We start from the raw sequence: 17,236 nt of genomic DNA, 5'->3' as shown, positions 1-17,236 counted from the left end.
CTGTATTACTTCCCTTCTGATATCTTTTGTGGCATCTAAATTATTCTGATCTTTTGTCTTTTAGACATTTCTAATCCCTTTGCCGTTCCAGTGGACCTTAGTGCCTATCCCATGTATTGCACTGTAGTTGCTTATCCAACTGACCTCACCACAATCAGGAGGAGACTTGAAAACAGATTTTATAGGTCAGTTTGATTTATTTGTTCTTAACCTACGTTTTCTATAGCCTAACCTAGAACAGTGTGTGTAGCTGAATACCATGTAATGCCACTTTGGTAATCTGTTTTTTTCGGTGAGCCAGCAGCCTAAGATCCAGTTCTATTTGATCTTTTACAAAGCAAATTTAGATAATATTTTTGTTTGGCCACGTCATTAAGACAAAAGCTGATATCTGGATCTGGGGTGTCTTTGTTTGTTTAAAATACTGAATCTTATTCTCTGTACACATTGTAGATGAAGCAAATATGCTCTGCCTGTATCTCTACTGCCTTTGAGCCAGATGCTTTGCTTGTAGTGCAGTTGCCAGAAATGAGCTAAAAAGTGCTATAAACTGGAAGTCTCAGCATTTCCAGTTAGTTTGAAGCAATCAATACTGTGGGAACAAAGACATGTACCTTGGTGTCTGGCAACCTGTTTCCCATGGACCTGGATTACCCAATTCCACCCCCCCTTAAAAAAAAAAAAAAAAAAACATCTTCTGAACTAAGGAGGGAAATAACATACATAATCTTTTTTCTCTCTTTCCTTTCCCTTTAGGAGAATCTCAGCACTGATGTGGGAGGTACGTTACATCGAACATAATGCCAGGACTTTCAATGAGCCGGACAGTCCTATAGTTAAGGCAGCCAAAATCGTAACAGATGTCTTACTTCGCTTCATTGGGTAGGCGTGTTTCTTTTTACTTGACAGAAGTGGCATCTTAGATTTCTGAGGTATTTTGTTATGTATTTTGACTTCTGTTATTGCCCTGCAGAGATCAGAGTTGTACCGATATTTTAGAAATATATAACAAGGTGAAAGCAGAAGACCTAAGCAGCACTGATGAAGAGGAAGAGGTAAGAGCATTAAGTACGATCATCAGAATTTTTGCCTTTTTAAATTCAGTATCTGGAAGAAGTTTGAGCAAGAATTTTTGTAGAGCCTTTGTTTTATGGGTAGTTACTGTAAGTTTTTGAGATAAGCCTATTTAGGCCATTTGTGTAGCTCACCTGGGACGATAAGCTCCTTCCAGTTTGTAAAATGGATTCATGGAACTGTGTGTCTTAATGTTCTCTAAGTGCACAATGTTTTGTTGTCCAAAGAAATATTAGTAAGCAGGGGGAATATGAATTAGGGTTGTTTTTCTCTCTGGAGAACCAGATGGACAGAAGCTCTTTCATTGGCAGGAAGCAGCAGAACTGGTTTTCCTTTGTAATTCTTTGTCCTTTCTTGTCAGTCATACAGTGAAGGGAATGACAGATAGAAACCAGTTTAGATATCACTTCCTTTACTTTTCTCTCTCTTCTTCTACCTTCTGCCCTTAAATGCAGTTTGTACATATTTTGAAATGTGCTGTACTTTACATTTTAAAGCTGTGACCTCTTAAACTAAATCGCTTGTTTTTGTTTTACTACTTTGGTGTAGGTTACTAATACATGAGCTAGTCTGAGTGAAATGCAGTTGTGAAGTTATCTCAGTTGTGATTTGCAATTATTTAACCTAAACTTGGTTGCTGGTAGAACCTCTATATGCTTGTGGCTGTCGCAGAAACCTTGTGTCATTTGTAATTCTTTGTAATAGACTACTGTGGAACAAGGACAGCAGATAATTGTTACTTTTGTCATCTTTGCTACAGATTCACTAAATCTGTAAGTTACAGATTTAGAAGTGCTATTGCCTTAGATTTGTATGTGAAACTTAAAATGTATACTACAATGCAATTTTTTAATTACTTTTATAAAAATAAACATATAATAAATGCAGTTATTTTCACAGACTCTTTCAAGAGTATTTTGAAGAAAAATAAGGGTTCCCATGACCTAAAATAGCAGATCCTCCTTTCCTATCTCCACATACTTGGGAGGACTGTACTTCGTTGTTGTGAATCTGACCTGTTCCATATCAAACAGTGATCACAAGTGTCCAGCGTTGTTACTAACTCTCCTTCCTTTCTCCCTGGCCCTTCAAAGAGCATGTCTTGGTTTTTGAGAAGCCATAATCCCCAGATCGCCAGTCTCTTCCTTGGCACCGCAGAGTTGAGCCAGAGCAGAAATATGTTATCGTTCCCATGGAGCCTTCTCTTCAGTAAAGCTCTCTTTAGGTGTATCCCCRATGCATCTGAGGCTTGGCTGAGCCCCTGGTCAGAGGGCCGGAGCAGCCACAGCGGGTCTGATCCCCGCTGCTCTGCACAGTCTTTTTGAACTGTAGGTGCCACGGAGCAGATGAAGTTGGTAGGTCCAGTAGACTGTCCCGAGTAAGGTGCCGCAGAGTCTGTCTGTTCCCCAGAGAGGCTGCCTTTGCCGCTAGCACGCCGGTCCGCCGTTGTGTTCAGCATTGCTGGGCCCCGTGTGAAGAAGGGGTAGTGGCTCAGGGGGAATGGGATTGCTTTCTGGCCCAAAGAAAAGATAATCTTTTCCAGTGGTGCCTGCTSTCCTTGGGTTCTGGTGTTTTTCTTACTGTGTCCCACTCGGACCTGTGCCCTCCCTGGTACGTGTGCTGCATGTTGCTGACTCCAAACTTCTTCCTTTGGAGAGCAWTCCTTTCTTCTCACCGTGTTGAAAGTGGCTTGCTACAGGGAATCATTGTGGAGCTTTTTACTTCTTGATCCTTCTTGTTCTGACTTCTTTATAGGAAAAAAAAAAACCTGTGAGCCCTTAGTGCATTAGGTTTGACTTCACTTAGAAATCCCAGGGTAAAAGATGCATTGCTTAGATGTTCACGGGTAAGTTACGTGCTGCACGCTGACCACTACATTTGGGATCAAGAGGAAATTGTCACCCCAGTCAGGTTGGCTGAGACTACTGAAAAATTTTTTTCTTCTGTAKTAAGAAGCCTCATTTGTCCGTGATGGGGAGGTTTAGTTACTAAGTATGCAAACATGCAGACCTATTAGCAATGCCTTCAGCGTCTTCTGCTCCCTTTCTGGGATATGTCGTGGTTGCAGTTCTTACTTTGTAGCACATTTAAGACTTGTGTAAAAAGCACTGCAAATGGTTTGTGATGATTTAGGCAGCAGAGCAGCTCCTGGCTATAAGCCTGTATAACCTGATGTCTGGATTTTGGATGGACATGCGCAGATTCAATGCTCATTTGGGGATCCAATGTGCTTGTTTTTTTTTGTTGTTGTTGTTGTTGTTGTTTGTCTTGTTTTTTCTCCCTCCCTTTTGAACTATTAAGTGAGAAATGTGGTTTTTCTCCTCTTCTATTTATGCTTCTTTCTTCTTGAGTCTGATTCATTCATTGCACTTGAGTACTTTAAAACAGTCTGTTGCTCACTTTTGGAGTTTTAGCCCTGTTTGTTTTCCTTATTGTGTCCGCATAGAAGCGTTCATGTGTGTAATCGTTACCTTTTTCTTTAGGTGGCAGAAGTAGATGTAGATTCAGATGCTCCAGGAACATCCTCTGGAAAAAGACGAGTGAGTAAACTCTTCTGGTGGGGCTAGGTTGTGAAGGGAGACAGACTGGGTACAGAATCGCATCCATTTAAGTCTGGAATAGCTTAAATTTGTCATAGGCTATAGTCTATAGGRCTAACTGCGCTAATTAGCCAAGCGTATGTGAGTGCTGGCAGCGAAGGATGTTAGTTTATAGGAAAATTGATTCAAATGCTGAAGAATCGTTTTTTATTTGATCTAGAACAAGGTCCATTTTCAGTCCAATTTGAGTGAAAACTGACAAAAAATAGCAAGTTTGGATCTGAAATATTGCATACGTCTCCTGGATTTGAATATTCATGTACTGATGAAAAAAAATATTTCTATGAATTGCATATTGTKATGCTATGAATGTAAATGTGTGTTAATCTTAATGCAATTCTGTTTTCAGTTGTAGACTTTTGCTCTGAATCAGATCTCTAGTAAATTAATAGGAATCTAAGGTGTGAAGAATCTGCGTACTCGCAAAAATGATAGAGTATATCTGGTTCCCTGCAGGTAAGACGACCAGTAAAAAGACAGCCTGTGAAAGCAAGCCCTGATGCTTGGAAAGAGCAATGCAAGCAGTTATTAAATCTGATTTATGAAAGAGAGGACTCYGAGCCTTTCAGACAGCCGGTGGATCTCTTTTCCTATCCCGTAAGTACGACTTTTGTATTCAAAGTGAAAAAAACTAATGTTCATCCTTTTGGCAAAGTTCCATGCTGGGCATATTGCTAAGCTCTGCCTTTCCGAGTTGGAATGGCTCATGTTCTGTGCGCTGGTGTTTTCAGAGAATTATCTACAGTAACTCTAAAATCTCTTTTCTAAGTGGTAATAATTATTTGAGGTAATAATTGTGGGTAAATACCTAGGTGTTTTTATTGACATAGAATTCACCTTTGTTCACCTTTATTATTTACTTGTGTGTTCTTACAGGATTATCGAGACATTGTAGACACTCCTATGGACTTCAGCACTGTGAAAGAAACCTTGGAAGCAGGAAACTATACCAGTCCCTTGGAATTCTACAAAGATATTCGTTTAATATTCTGCAACTCTAAAGCTTACACTCCTAATAAAAAGTCTCGAGTAAGTAATAAATGCCTTCTCTACAAGATCCTGCCTTACATGAATACAGTCCATGAAATATAGTTTGTTTCTGGAGAGCAAACTACAGCGTTTTAAAATAAAAATGAGGAGTCCAGGTCACTGGGACCTGTGTTTATAAATTTGCTTTGTTTTGCTCACTAGAATCACTTTTGACCTGAATGCATTTTTATCTGAATTTTCTGAACTTAAAGCTTCTGAGAAATTCTATGGTTACTGTTGCTGTCATTTCTTTGAACATTTGTAGCAGAAAACTGATCACCAGTTTCTTTTATTTTTTCAGTGATTTATTCCTGGAATAGAGGCTATCAGTTTCGTAGCAGTATATGTATAGCACAATATTYTAAAATATACTGTTAATGCAAGTATTATGCAATTTTTCTATTACTGGAAGAAATGAGAAGCATGATACTTAATTTTTTCTAGTTTACTTCATATACTTTGCAGTGMTTCTGCATGGTGTTGCCTTGGTTGTCTGTCAGTGCTAAGTGTGCAATTTTCTCCATGCAGGAATAAGAATCTACATAGGCAGAAAAAATGTACTGGACTGGAGCCCTAAACAGAATATGGCGAGAGGGAGAGGGTAGATTGAAATGTTAGAATGTGGGTATGTTTTATTTGAGCTAGATGAAATGACTAAGTGTAATGGACTGACCAGGTAAACATAGCTATGCTTTCTCTGCCGCCATCGCCTCTCAGCTTATCCTAAGCTGCTGAACGATCAAACTGTTCTACAGGTTTTCAAATGCTCTAGTAATGTATCACTTACACTCATAATATCACAAGCTGGCAGGAGGACACAGATGCAGTTATTACCACTGCTGATGTGAAATAGAAAATTCATCTYGCTGATGTCTTCATAATATAAAGGTAGAAAGAATTTTTATTATATTTCCAAACATTAAGCAGAACTGGTGTTTTTATGACCTTATTATTGTAAGGAAAAGCTGCATATTAAATAAAATGCTTAAGTTCTGACAAAATGACATCTCCCACACACATCAGTTAGCGGATTTGAGAAGAATATTTGTTACAGTACTAATATTTCTAAAAGAATAGGAGCATTTATAAATTAAGAATAAAACACGTGCTGTCTGGGACTAGACAGAGCTATGATTGTTTAGGGCACAATAAGACACAGAATTTAATCTGAAAAATTTATATGGGGTGCCTAACATGTGGTTAAGCAAGATTTTATTACGCTGTGAAGCAGAGGAAAGAGGAGAGTGTGCTGTGGAGAACTTTCAGTCCAAGYACAGGTGCTGCTAAACGGGAGGGAGCAGGAAGCAGTGCGGCGTTACTAGTCGGCTGAAGAGTGCTGGTCTTGGCTCATCCGTGCGCTGACAACCGCAGTGTGTTGTATAGGCAGGGTGGTGAGAGACAGCTTGTSGCAGGGTGGTGGTGTGGGGTGGGGCGACTCCTCCTGGGTGCTGGTCAGCAGGAGAGAAAGCACAAACGTTTCCCTAACTGGAGGTGGACTGAACACTCGGAATTGGATACGGGCTGAAGGACAGGCTGGGGGTGAGCTCTGAAGACCGGTAACTTTTGCTTGTTTTAATGGAAAAGAAGTCAGTAAAGGACTGTAAAAAGACAGATGTTCTGTCTGAGGGTATTCTGTGCGCTTAATACCAGATGAAATTTGGTGACTGACTGACTGCTGCRTGCTCCCTGGGAATTTCCAGTCTCATGCATTGATAACTGAACAACTTGTGAATCAACAAATAATTTAGTGGTCCATCAGTATCCCTCTGCTTAAATACCGTGAGGTGATCTTTGTGGGAGAGCTGGGGTGCACAGCGCGGCCTTCTGCCACTGCGGGTTCGCCTGCTGCCAAATGTGTGTCAACATCCTGAGTTTTTCGTAGCCCATGCTTGCAACAGCATCCTGAATGGAGGCAAGTGGGGCAAGRCACCGTCTACTGGAGCTAGAGAGAGGGATGTTGCTGTAATGTAAGGGTCCGGAGGAGAATTAAATTCTGTGAAATGGAAAGAAAAGCTTGTATCAAAGAGGTTTTATTCAGAGAGACCGCAAGAAATGGGAAGAGTTCTGATTCCAAGGTGAAGTCCTTGRTGGTTTTTGTGCAGTTTTCGGAAAAGTAGGTGTAGCAGAGAGGTATAGGTATGAGGAGGCAATTAAGAGCTTTGTTTTATTTATGCTGAATTTAACTATTAGTCTGTCATAACTAAAAAGACATCCGAACAGGAGGCAGTGTTTCTATGTTGCAGGTATCTGTTTTTCTTTAATCTTGTAAATATTTTGTACTGTAAATACTTTATGAAAACACTTCCTCTTGTGAGAATAACCATGTACTGTTAATGGAAATTGTTTGTGGAGATCCTTGTAGTTGAGTGACGGCATGACTTTTTCTTTTGGACTGTTAAGAATGACGTCTGGGCGTCTTTGTGATTTTTTTTTTTTTTTAACTACCAGTTAGTAAACTTTCAATAAATATAGCTATGACTTCTTCCTCCAGATTTACAGCATGACACTTCGACTCTCTGCCTTATTTGAAAATCATATGAAAAACATCATCTCTGAATACAAGTCAGCAATGCAGTGTCGGAAGAGGAGAAGGCCACGGTACCGAAAACGACTAAGAAGCAGTAGCAGTTCACCCTCAACTAGCAGAGCGTCCAGGTAACTTCATGACAGTGACACTTGCTATCAGAATCATTTGAGAGATTTGATGTCGGTGGCAGACAGACCTTTGTGAATAACCAGTCGACAGCAGTATTGCTCATTTCCTGGTACAGTTGCTCTCTCAGGTGATCAAATCATGAGGTCTAATCTTATGTTTGCTTTGTAGTTTGTACATAATTCTGGTAAGCGAAAGGCTATGTGATTAGTMGTATTCCTTCTGGGTACAATGGAAAAAAAGTTTCTTTCTGCCTCCCCTTGGTAACTATCAAGAAAGATCTGTATAACACTTCACAGGCTTCTGTATGACGCGTAATCAAAGTAAACTAAATGTTGTAGTTTTTGCAAAACCACATGTTTATCAAACAGAATGACATTGTCACTTTTTTTAGTGTTACTAGAGATATGCAAATTCTGGGAAATGGAAATCATTTATAATATATATATGCTGCAAAAGAAAGACACTTTSAGGTGGGGGGATTGTTTTTTGTTTTAGTTCCCTGTTAACAGTTTCATTTCTCTGGGATGTTTTGTGTYGTCAGCCCAAAGGGGAAACAGAAGCAAATGAAGATGCAGCCTAAAAGCAACCAGAATACCTCACTGCCTTTGACTAGGACTAGTTCTTCAGTTTCATCTCATGGTGGGTTGAAACTTTTTTTTTGAGAAATTTTAAGATAAATAGCGTCTAAAATGTATGCTGTCCCTTGTAACAATTTTTATTTGCAGAGTGATGAAAAAACTGATAGGTGCTTAATACTCAGTTTAAATCTTACATTCATGAGACACGTGTGTAACCCACCTGTTGGATGAGCAAGTAGCAAGGGTATGTGAATTTGTTATCTGTAGACTGTGTTAGCTAAACTTGACCCTCCATCTGTTAGTAAGTTATTGGTAAGTGTCAGGGAACTGAGAAACTTGATCTCTTCTTGGTAAAAATYAATTAAGGTGACAAGAGCCTAGACTTTCTGTACATGGGCGTCTCTCATGCAGCAATTTCAAACACATTAAGTTAGTTAAATTTGAGTTACTGCTCGGAGGAATGTACATCTCCTCGTGACTGGAGAAAGAACCCGGGGAGGCTAATCTCCTGACATAGGCACTACCCTGGGTAAGGCAAAATCTCCCCAAAATGCCTTTGCATTTCAGCCCTGTAAACAGAGGATAGACGGTGCACTGTTGAGTTGGTGGTGACCTGTCTTAAGTTTCAGATACAGCAGAGGAACCTTTGGGTTCAGCCACTGGTGAGGAGATGGAAGGCCAGCCATCTTCATCAGGCTCAAATACACAGAACCGAAGTGGAAATACCATTGATCCAGGGAAAAGTAGACCGATCAGAAGTAAATCAACGCCAGTAAAACAAGGTGGGGAAAAAAAAAAAAAAGTAGTATTGTTCTCTGAGTGACTGTTTTCCCTAGAAACAAGATATTGCTTCTGTCTGATGATTTTGATCATTTTTCCTGAGTCTAACATTGTTATGGCCCTGAACTATGCTACAAAGGAATTAAGTTAACTTACTTTTTACAGTTCTGAGGTCTGTTCTCTGAGCTGCAGCGCACACACGATACCACACACCCTACAGTGAAGACTTTTAAAACTTCTCCAGATGGAAAAACTTAAATTCTCAATTAAGATCCCCACGGATACAAATAAGCAAACTAAATCAACACAATCCCCTCTCCAGACCTTTTCCTTTTATTAATCAAGTTGAAACCGAAGAGAAAGAAAAGTTATAAATTTTGAAGTACTTTGGTCATAACTAAAACTTAGTGCAAGTTCCTACTCCTGTGTTGTAACAGTGCTGTTTGCTATATGAAAGCTTTTGGCTTCGCATGTTAGAGAAGATTTTTAACCTCCCTGGTCAGATTTGCAGCTCTGAAGAATGCACTGTTTTAGGACCTAAACCAGCAAAGCACTTTACTATATTTTTAACTTAAGGTGTTCAGCAATTCTATTGAGCTTTTTAAAATTACTTACCATCTTGAAACTGTGTTTGAAATATACCCTGGACTAAGGTTTTCAGGACATGTATTTGAGAGCAAATAAATACTACTTGCGGAGTATTATATTAATGTGTATTATTAGGTTTTAAATGAATTTGATTTTTTTTTAACCTAGATAACTTAGGCAAAAATACCTTTCATGTGAGTAAATTTAGATGTTTGTGTCTGAGCTAGTCACTCTCGGCTCATTTTCTTGGCTGAATTTTTGGTAGATACTTAGTCAACAGAGTTTGTGGTGCTTGCTGTAGGGTAAGATGAACTGTGTTTAAATTTAGTCTGATAAATTTCCCCCTTAGAGCATAGCTGTTCCTCTCCATGGAATATGGAAGTCGTTTACTGCAATGAGCTCCGTTAGATCTCTMCTGGATGCGCCCACAAGCAGATGAGATGAATCCTATTTCTTTGACCTGATTTGGCTCAGTCATGATRATTATAACTGATTGGATTATTTTGTGTTTGCTTAGATCTCTCTCCTGATGGACCACTTACAAATGGTGATGGCAGAGAACTTCGAATAGGAGTCAAGAGGAAGTTAGTAAGTGCATCAGAAGATGATGAGCATCTAGAGGAGGCAGAGGAAGAGGAAAAGAAGAGAGAATTAAAAGAAAAATCTGGTTTATCTTCATCAGAAAGTGGGGAATCAGGATCGAGTTCAAGTTCTGAAAGCAGAAGTGGCTCTGATTCAGACTCTGAATCAACATCTAGAACAGATCAGGATTACATTGATGGAGACCACGACTACAGCAAAGTTGTGCAATCCAAAAAACCCAAAAGAAAAATCAAAAGAAAAATTGCCAGTGGAAAAAGAAATTGGCAGGGCAGAGGGACAGGGAGGAGAGGTAGATGGGGGAGGTGGGGGAGATGGAGYAGAGGGGGAAGAGGCGGAAGAGGTGGAAGAGGCTGTGGCAGAGGAAGAGGTGGTGGCAGGGGAGGAAGAAGAGGCCGAGGAGGTAGAGGAGCCTCACGAGGAGCCACCAGAGCCAAACGTGCCCGCATTACAGATGATGAGTTTGAAAATCTCTTTGGAGGACAATTTGGTGAAAATATGTTTGGAGGGCGATTCAGCAGGCCACCTCGAATCAAAACAAGGAATGAGGGCAGGAGAACTGTCTTGTATAACGATGATTCGGATAATGACAATTTTGTGCACACCGAGGATCCTTTGAACCTTGGTACTTCCAGGTCAGGCAGGGTGCGTAAAATGACAGAAAAAGCCAGGGTGAGCCATCTCATGGGATGGAATTATTGACAGATGAAAAACTTTGGAACAATTCTAAAAGAACTTCAATGGCCTTCTACTGCAGGGATTTTACCAGAAAATCTACCAAGCAAGTTGTGCGGGGACTCCACTCACTTTTCACAGTGGTGCTTTTCCATTATGTCAGTATGCATTTGTTTTAAAACTTCAGATCGCCACACTTCATTGGTCAAAATAAGCCTTATTCATTAGGCCTTAAATTGCAGAAATTCTTCCCCACGCACTACAAGCTCATCACATTAAAGAGGCTTCCAGCTTCTCAATAAGAACATGACGTTTTGAATCATGCTTATGAATTTCTTCCCTTGTTTTGTTTTTGTATTATAGAAATAGCACCTTCTTACAGAGTTTTTATGTGGTTTCTGCCATAAATCCTTATACACAGTAATAATTATAACTTTTGCACAATACACCAATCCTAAAGGCAGCTATAAAATGTTTACAGTTTCTATATTGTAAGAAGGATCTGGATTATTTTAATCTTCCCAGGCCAAACATTCATGAATTGTGCTGAACTGAAGTATATCTATACTACAGTTACGGGGGTCCTGATGTGCTTTCTATCGGTTCTTTATTCATGTAAAAAGTGACAAAGGGTTGGTGCCTTGTAAATATGTAGCAAACCTTTGATGTGGTGTGTCCTATGTGTGCATTAACTTTATTAAAAAGAGAATACTTGAGAAGTATGAATATCTAGACAAAAGGTGCCAAATGCAAAAGTTACTTGCATCTATTTTCTTTTTGTCCTCTCATATTTTTATAGTATTAATAGAGATTGTGCAGCTAAGGGGTAACTTCAACATTTGAAAGGTTCCTCCTCTTCAAAGCATAACATGATTCGTAATAGTAGCTCAGCTACCTCTATTTACAACTACTGGAAACTTAAAAGAAAATAGATGCTATTGTTCAGTATGTGTTGAAGAAGAGGCAAGAAGGAGCATAGAGGGATGGAAATGCTTGCTAAGCTGTAAAGTAACTATATCTTCATTATATTGACACAGTGAAAACAAATCTAAATAATTATCAGAGTTTTCAGAAGCATAATGCTTTCAGCCGGTGGTAATTTGTTTGTGCAGATAGGCCAACTGTCTCCCACGCATTTCTGCTACCACTTACTCAGTGCAAATTTGTGTTTATTTTAATTTGTCCCTTGATGCTTCTGAGGAAGCCGGACGGAGCTGTAGTATCTCTGGTGGCTCCTCTTACTTTATGGCAGTACCAATAAGTTTCTCTTCACATCCTGCAGAAAGACTCTTGTATCTCAAGCTTCCAGAAGAGAATTCACGTTGCACTGTATGCTTATCTTTTGTTATACTGAAAAATACTGACTTGAAAACAGAAATCATTTTGGTAGGAATGGTACAGAATGTGATGGTATCTGGGAAGTTTGTAGTCGTGCTCCTCGATGAAAGACAGGCCATCTCTGTGCACAGAAATGTGTTTTCACATGGGGTGAGCTGGAGGTTAGCAGCCTCTTCGTAGGGTCTGGTTGGAATATAAATGGGGCTCAATTTTTCTCCCTCTATCTAAATGTGTCTGACGTTTCTATCTTGGTGAAGAGAGTGAGTTAGGTTATGCAGAGAGAACAAATGAAAAAGAGAAGATTTGATGGAGTGTTTATTTATTGTTTGTTTTTAAAAACCTTCATCCAGTATCCTTAAGTTTGTTCTTCTGTGCACAGCTTGGTCAATAATTCTGGAAAACCTCAGGCAGGAGAGTGTGACCCCTGTATATTCTCAGATGCAGAAGAAATTTAATTTTTGACTTTCTATATTAAGCACTAGCTATTTTATCTCGCTTTCCAAAAATTCTAGTTAGATGCAAAATAACTTGAAAAAATGCAGAGGTTTAGTTTTGTGATGGAGGAGGGTATATCCTAAATTGTTAAGAGCATTAATATGAGCTTATGGTACAGTACAGAAATCATACATTTTTCCTTTAATAAGAATTGTTTTGGATTAGCTATAGTCCATTTCTGGACTTAATTCAGTTTTGTTTTTGATGGAAAAAAAATTCAGAGTCTCTCCTAGTTCTGTATTGGGCTTTAAAATATAAACACCTGTCTTATCATCTCTTATATATATAAAATATATATATATATATTTATAAGAAATTATTATTTCTTTGAATGATTGGTCCTCTTGCATAGGGTAACCAGGAAAAGGATGTATGCATAGTCGGAATCATACCCCTTCTAGGTGAGTTCTATTCAGCTAATATAAACACTATGGTTTCTATTCTAAAGCCTGAAAATCTTGAAATGCAGAAGAAATGCTTTTCAGGTATTTCTCACTGGCTGAAGATCCACTTACTAATTTATTTTGTGTAGGGCTTGGGGGGAGATAAAACGTGGGTTCCAGAGAAATCATAAGTTTGTGTATTTTAGCAACAATTAGAATAAGATTAAATATGTTCTTAAATGTATCTTTTCTATGTAATGAAGTACTGTGAAGATAACAGTGAAGCATCACTTTGCTGTGGCGTAAGTATTAATCAAATGCGTTACATGATTTAGGAGCTAGACAGCAGGGTGTGCTAGAACAACAGAGCTATTGCTTATCGTTTTAAAAAAATGGGTTTTTTTTGTGCATGAGAACCTTTTTATAAGCATGAAAAGAAGTAACTTGTTTTTAGAAATGTTATTTTTACTTGGTTTTGTATCTGGGTTCTTTCTCTGAGTTAGGCTTTTGATTTCTCATAGCCTCCTTCTGTGGATTATTTGTAATTTTGCAGTAACTTGGACACTGTCTCTCAAATCCCATGCTCTGCCTGGAGCCACAGAAAACTTAGTATCAGCCCAAAAGGCGCAGCAGAAGCAGCGAAATGATTTGAGCCTTGCGCCATCAGGATCGCAGAACGGTCTCGGCCGTGACCCAGAGCCCAGGCAGCGCCGTGCGAAGTTGCCGAGGTCCCCGGTGCCCGGTCTCGACGTTCGCGCTTCCGCCGGAGCCCCCGGCGGCTCGGCTGGCGGCGGGCTCGCCGCCCGGGAGCCTGGTCCCGGAGCGTCCTGAGGGCGGCCCGGCGTCCGGGCAGCCCGGGGCCACCTCTGCCCGGGCAGACTTGGCTGCAGGCGTCGCCGCGTCGAGGTTTCACTAGGCGCGAAATGTCGCCCGGTTCTCCTCCCGCGCGCCGGAGGACTTGAGGCCGTTCAGAGCCATCTCCAAGTTCGGGTTCGCCTCCCGCGTGATTTTGCTCGCTGCGGATTCAGCCCTGAATGCTTTGTCCTCTCCGGAGGTGGGGCTGAAGGTCTTGTGTGCATCTTTATTTCCAGATTTGTCCTGGTTACAAATCCGCGCGCACGCTTGCTCTCTTCCTGCGCCAGGACATGAATGACCAAGTTGATCCGTCAGTACTGACGTGCTGTTGCATCAGCTCAGCCCTGACTTTGCCTGTTTTTAAGTTTCTCTTATCACTTTGTTTTCYTCTTATTCTCTTCCACCTCTTTTCCTTAGCTTCCCTGTATTTCTCCTTGCCCGCCTCCRTACCTTTCCTCCATGCTGCTTTTGCACAACATGATTCTCTTCTAGTTATTCCTCAGGGAATAGCTGTTTAGTTATTTATGATGCTCTTACGAAAATTTATGGTATCTTGATGAATTTTGTTTTAGCTAGATGATTAGAGTAGAAGATTGCCGCTTTCTCTGCATTTTATTTGTCTAGAAAAGCAACTCTTCCATGATTTTGCATTATTTTTATCTGCCTTGCTTTGCTTGTTAGCAGCGTTCCCAGCTTGCTGGGGGCAGATTTGTTCAGCGTGGGAGGCCGGAGGGCTTGCGGCTCCGCCGCCTACGCGCCGCGGGTGCGCAAGCGGYGTGGCAGCCGGATCGGCCTGCGCGCGCTGCCGCGTGCCCAGCGCCGTGAAACGGCAGCGTTTGGTTCCACCTGACAGCCCTTAAAACRTGCGTTATGTCCGCTGAATTGCTACTTTTTTCCCCCTTGCAATATGAATTTCAGTTAATGTACAACTTCTACAAGTCATGTGTTTCCTGCCTCCCGGGCTGTTTCCATTTGAAGTAACCCATGAAACTTTCACGTGGGTGCTTGAGCTCAAATTGGGCCCGTGCGGTTTATCGCTCCTTTACACCTCGTTTTAAGCTCTGTCGTAGCTGTCGAGYGTGTGCTGAGCCTTCCCACCGAAGCGTTCAGCGTCCCTCCTGCTGCCGCTTCTTTCACGGGTCGTCTCCCTCCGCAGTCCGCTCCGAGCGCGGCGGGGCGCCGAGGGCCGCGGGTGTCTCGGTCGCGCGGCGGTTGCGGTGTTGAGGCCCGCGGGGCGCTGCGGGAGGAAGCGACCCTTTCCGCCAGATACGTTCGGATCTCGTCGCGAGTCAGCTGTAAATTCTTGGGTTTCGAGCTCACCTTCCTGAGTGGCAGGCGGAGGGCTGGGGCGGAGCGGGCGTCTGGCGTGCTTTCGTAGCGGAGCCTTGACAAGTCCGTCGGGGTTGCTCTTTCWAGCCGGGGAATTTCAACGCGTAAAAGCGAGCAGAGGTCAACACCTCCGCTTCACCCAAAACGATCATTAGAAAATAATCTGTGGATCATTGTKGGTTACTTAAAATTTTGTATCCTGTTGCATATTTTAGTTTTTCCTTAAAATTAGTTTTAAACGTATACCTTAGCTGCTTCTACCACACAAACGTATGAAGACTGAATAGTTCGTTAAGCACTGAAAAGAATTGGCATCGTGTTGTACAGTGGACGGAGTCTCCCAGTAATTTAAACTATGGCAGGACCAGCTAGAACGGGTTGCTTTGGACAATGTTTCGAAGAGCTCCTGGCCGTGAAAAGCAAGATGAATCTTGGCMAACTTTAACATACAAAGTGTCTGGAGAATGTTTCTGACATCCATTCAAACTCGCACCCCCTTAAAATGGGAAAACGAATTTAAATGAGTTCTGATGAGAATTCAAGATTAATATTTCATCCTTAATATCTGGGTGGTCAATGACAGGGAAAACTCAATAGCTGTAGGTGTAAGGGCGTCCTGTTGAGCCTGGCTTCAGGTGTCCTGCTATCGTTGGTCTGTATCACAAATTTAACGTTTAAAAAATGTATTTGTGTGTTTACATTTCTTGATTTTTTTTTTGTTTGTTTGTTTTAATTGTCACGGAAATTTTATAAAATGCTAATTATTTACAAGATAGACTGAAGGAGCAGTTAACAATCCAAGGATAAATCTCTAGTATTGTAGGGAGCTCTCAGTGTGTTCTTACAAGTATGTATTATAGAAAATTACTGCGCATGTGCGATAGATAATTTTCAAATATTAGTATATCAGAAGTTTACACATTTTAAAAAAAACCTCCTTTATGTACAGTAAGTAACAGCCTGCAAAATTTAGTCTAAAAGTTGTCTTTTTTAGTAATAGAAAGGCAAAGACCTGTTGGAAGCTTGTACATTTTTAAAGTCATGTTTCAGCCCACAGCAGACTTAMACAACTGTGCTATGAATCCCTGAAAAATTAGATTTCCAGTGGAATTGCTGTCACAGCCTTAACTCTAGTATTACAAAAATGGTGCTTAAATACATTTATGTGCATGGATGTGGGTACCTGGTAAGAGTTGTGAGAATTTGAAGCAAAACCGAGCGGTTTGATGCTGCATTTGCAAGAGGCTCAATGCTTTTGTTGAATAAGTACAGTCACGTTTGTGAATTTATAGATGCGTAAATATTTGCAAAATATTTAAACGTGTGGACAATTCAGAGCAGTTTTTCCATGTTTGCTTTGGTTTTGGTTTTTAACTGGCCAGCCCTGCGTGTCGTCCCGATTTCGGTGTCTGTTAAGCGCGTGGGGAGCGGAGGGCTCGCGGGAGGCTGGCGCCGGGGCGCCGCTCCTCTTGCCTTTACAGGCAGAAGGAAGATAAAGATGCTTCACCTTGGCTCCGAAAAACGCCGTCTCGAGAACGGCGGGTACTCAAATGTATTCAGAAATCGGAGGCTGATTATGTTATTTCTAGTGAAAAATAATATAGGCTATTAATTCTTTACATAAGTCATTACAGCAGATTTAATTTAGAAATACCAGTTGTTACAGTTGATCTTGGAGCAAGGAAGTTGTGTGATCTAGACTCTACAGTTCATGTTCTAGATGATTTTAAATACTTTAAAAAATGCACAAAACCGATTAGAATTATGTCTACTTTCTATATTATTATTTTTTTTTCAGGTGATATTTATGCCCATATCTTCACATCCGCTATCTCAGGTCCCTTTAAATGAATACTTCAGGGATTTTTGATGCCACCTGTTGGCAGACCAAATGTAATATTTATATGCAATGAGCTGTTAGTTTTTGTATTGTACAAATGTAAATTTGTAAAGATTTTTTTCTAGAGTTTTTTTTGAAGTCACTTATGTAATTTAGGATGTTTCATTTTCCAGCTGTGGGATTGTCTTAATAAAAAAAAAAAAAAAAAAAAAAGATAAACTCTGGTTTAGCATTACTTACATTGAAAAGACAAAAGCTAGTATGAGCTTTCAACGTAAAGAGAAACACTCGCTTTTTGATTTAATGGAATAGTTTTGTGTTTGTTTTTTTAAAAAAAACAAACAAACAAACAAAAAAAACTTTTATAACCTTGATGATTTGGGTAATTTTTGAAGCCCAGACGGCTGGATCAGCGG

General features: G+C 40.5%; 1 protein-coding gene across 2 annotated transcripts in view; it reads left to right on the top strand.

The window, feature by feature from the left end:
* The window catches only part of BRWD3 (bromodomain and WD repeat domain containing 3), a 60,528-nt gene extending 43,506 nt beyond the window's left edge, over positions 1 to 17,022 (top strand). The window contains exons 28-37 of one of the 2 annotated variants that reach the window (XM_085325980.1): positions 65 to 185; positions 757 to 882; positions 974 to 1,055; positions 3,558 to 3,614; positions 4,131 to 4,271; positions 4,551 to 4,703; positions 7,195 to 7,358; positions 7,901 to 7,998; positions 8,567 to 8,719; positions 9,823 to 17,022. In XM_085325980.1, coding sequence (XP_085182106.1) covers positions 65 to 185; positions 757 to 882; positions 974 to 1,055; positions 3,558 to 3,614; positions 4,131 to 4,271; positions 4,551 to 4,703; positions 7,195 to 7,358; positions 7,901 to 7,998; positions 8,567 to 8,719; positions 9,823 to 10,607 — 1,880 coding nt within the window. In that variant the 3' untranslated portion in view covers positions 10,608 to 17,022. Of the gene's footprint in view, positions 1 to 64; positions 186 to 756; positions 883 to 973; positions 1,056 to 3,557; positions 3,615 to 4,130; positions 4,272 to 4,550; positions 4,704 to 7,194; positions 7,359 to 7,900; positions 7,999 to 8,560; positions 8,720 to 9,822 lie in introns of both variants that reach the window. The other variant, XM_085325979.1, reaches the window with a different exon arrangement.
* Positions 17,023 to 17,236: the final 214 nt, after the last annotated feature.

This window comes from Rhea americana, unplaced genomic scaffold (assembly GCF_003343005.1).
Source record: "Rhea americana isolate MKP2758 unplaced genomic scaffold, rheAme1 scaffold_125, whole genome shotgun sequence".
Lineage (NCBI taxonomy): Eukaryota > Metazoa > Chordata > Aves > Rheiformes > Rheidae > Rhea > Rhea americana.
This window is presented reverse-complemented; position numbering and strand designations above follow the sequence as displayed.